The 1,568-nt window shown below is 47.4% G+C and overlaps 1 protein-coding gene across 1 annotated transcript in view; it reads left to right on the forward strand.

Moving 5' to 3' along the window:
• The window catches only part of LOC105528149 (myosin-11-like), a gene marked incomplete at its 5' end in the record, with an annotated part of 97,322 nt that overhangs the window by 26,359 nt on the left and 69,395 nt on the right, over positions 1 to 1,568 (forward strand). The window contains 1 exon segment of the mRNA XM_011964760.1: positions 589 to 759. Coding sequence (XP_011820150.1) covers positions 589 to 759 — 171 coding nt within the window.

Below are 1,568 nucleotides of genomic sequence, written 5' to 3' on the forward strand. Positions count from 1 at the left end.
TTTTTTTTTTTTTAATTTTAGTAGAGACAGTGTTTCACCATGTTAGCCAGGATGGTCTCGATCTCCTGACCTCATGATCCGCCCGTCTTGGCCTCCCAAAGTGCTGGGATTATAGGCATGAGCCACCACGCCTGGTCTCTTTATCCCTCATTTATTCAATACTAGAATATTCAAAGTCCCGTGTCAGGTTTTTTTTGTTTCTTTTTTGTTTTTTGTTTTTGAGCCAGAGTCTTGCTCTGTCACCCAGGGTGGGGTGTAGTGGTGTGATCTCAGCTCACTGTAGCCTCTGCCTCCCAGATTCAAATAATTCTCCTACCTCAGTCTCCCAAGCAGCTGGGAGTACAGGCATGCACCACCATGCCTGGCTAATTTTTGTATTTTTAGTAGAGACGGGTTTTTGCCATGTTGGCCAGGCTGGTCTTGAACTCCTGACCTCAAGTGATCCACTGGCCTCGGCTTCCCAAAGTGCTGGGATTACAGTGTGAGCCACCGTGCCTGGCCAAGAATAAAAATCTTCACCACCAGCCTGGCTTATGTGAAAATGGAGCCCAGTGAGAATAACCAGGTTCCCCTGGTTCCCCTCTGCAGGCTGACTTTGCTGTAGAGGCTTTGGCCAAGGCAACATATGAACGCCTTTTCCGCTGGATACTCACCCGCGTGAACAAAGCCCTGGACAAGACCCATCGGCAAGGGGCTTCCTTCCTGGGGATCCTGGATATAGCTGGATTTGAGATCTTTGAGGTACAGCTTGGTGGGATCGTAACGGCCGTGGTCTTGGTTCTCTGAGATGGGGCTTTTTCTTGGAGGAATCATGACTTTGGAGAAAGTCATGTAGATGGCTACGGTAGGGTAGGAGGCTGTCTAGTTAAGGGTGGATCCTTGAGGGTGTAAGAGACAGAAATCCAACAGGAAATGCATTGGTAGAAGGCTGTCTAGTTAAGGGTGGATCCTTGAGGGTATAAGAGACAGAAATCCGACAGGAAATGCATTGGTTTCTAGAACTGAGAAGGCCAGACATGCAGCTGGATCCTGTAGGCAGAGTCTGATCTTCCACCATCTTTCTCTCTCTTTCTCTCTGCCTTCCTCCATTTTGACTCCATTCTCAAGCAGGCTCTCCCCTCATGGTGGCAAGATGGCTGCCAAAGCTCCAGACTGCCTCTCAGTAATCCTGGCAAAAAAAAAAAAAATCTCTTTTCTAACAGTTCCAACCAAAATCTTGGAATTAAGTCTGAGTCTTACCCACCTGAATTGGCTACATGGTCACCTCCAAGCCAAGAATTGTTTGCAGGAGCTTGCAACTACCTCATGTAGTAGAAATATGGATAATGGATCCCACACCCATGGGCTCGAGGAAAGTTCTCAGAGAAACGGAAAGGGTTTTTTTGTCTTGTTTTGTTTTTTGAGACGGAGTCTTGCTTTGTTGCCCAGACTGGAATGCTGTGTCACAATTTCATCTCACTGCAGTCTCCATCTCCTGGGTCCAAGCAGTCCTCCTGTCTCAGCCTCCTGAGTAGCTGGAACTACAGGCGCATGCCACTATGCCCAGCTAATTCTTTTTTTTTTTTTTT

Source organism: Mandrillus leucophaeus, unplaced genomic scaffold (genome assembly GCF_000951045.1).
Source record: "Mandrillus leucophaeus isolate KB7577 unplaced genomic scaffold, Mleu.le_1.0 Scaffold703, whole genome shotgun sequence".
Lineage (NCBI taxonomy): Eukaryota > Metazoa > Chordata > Mammalia > Primates > Cercopithecidae > Mandrillus > Mandrillus leucophaeus.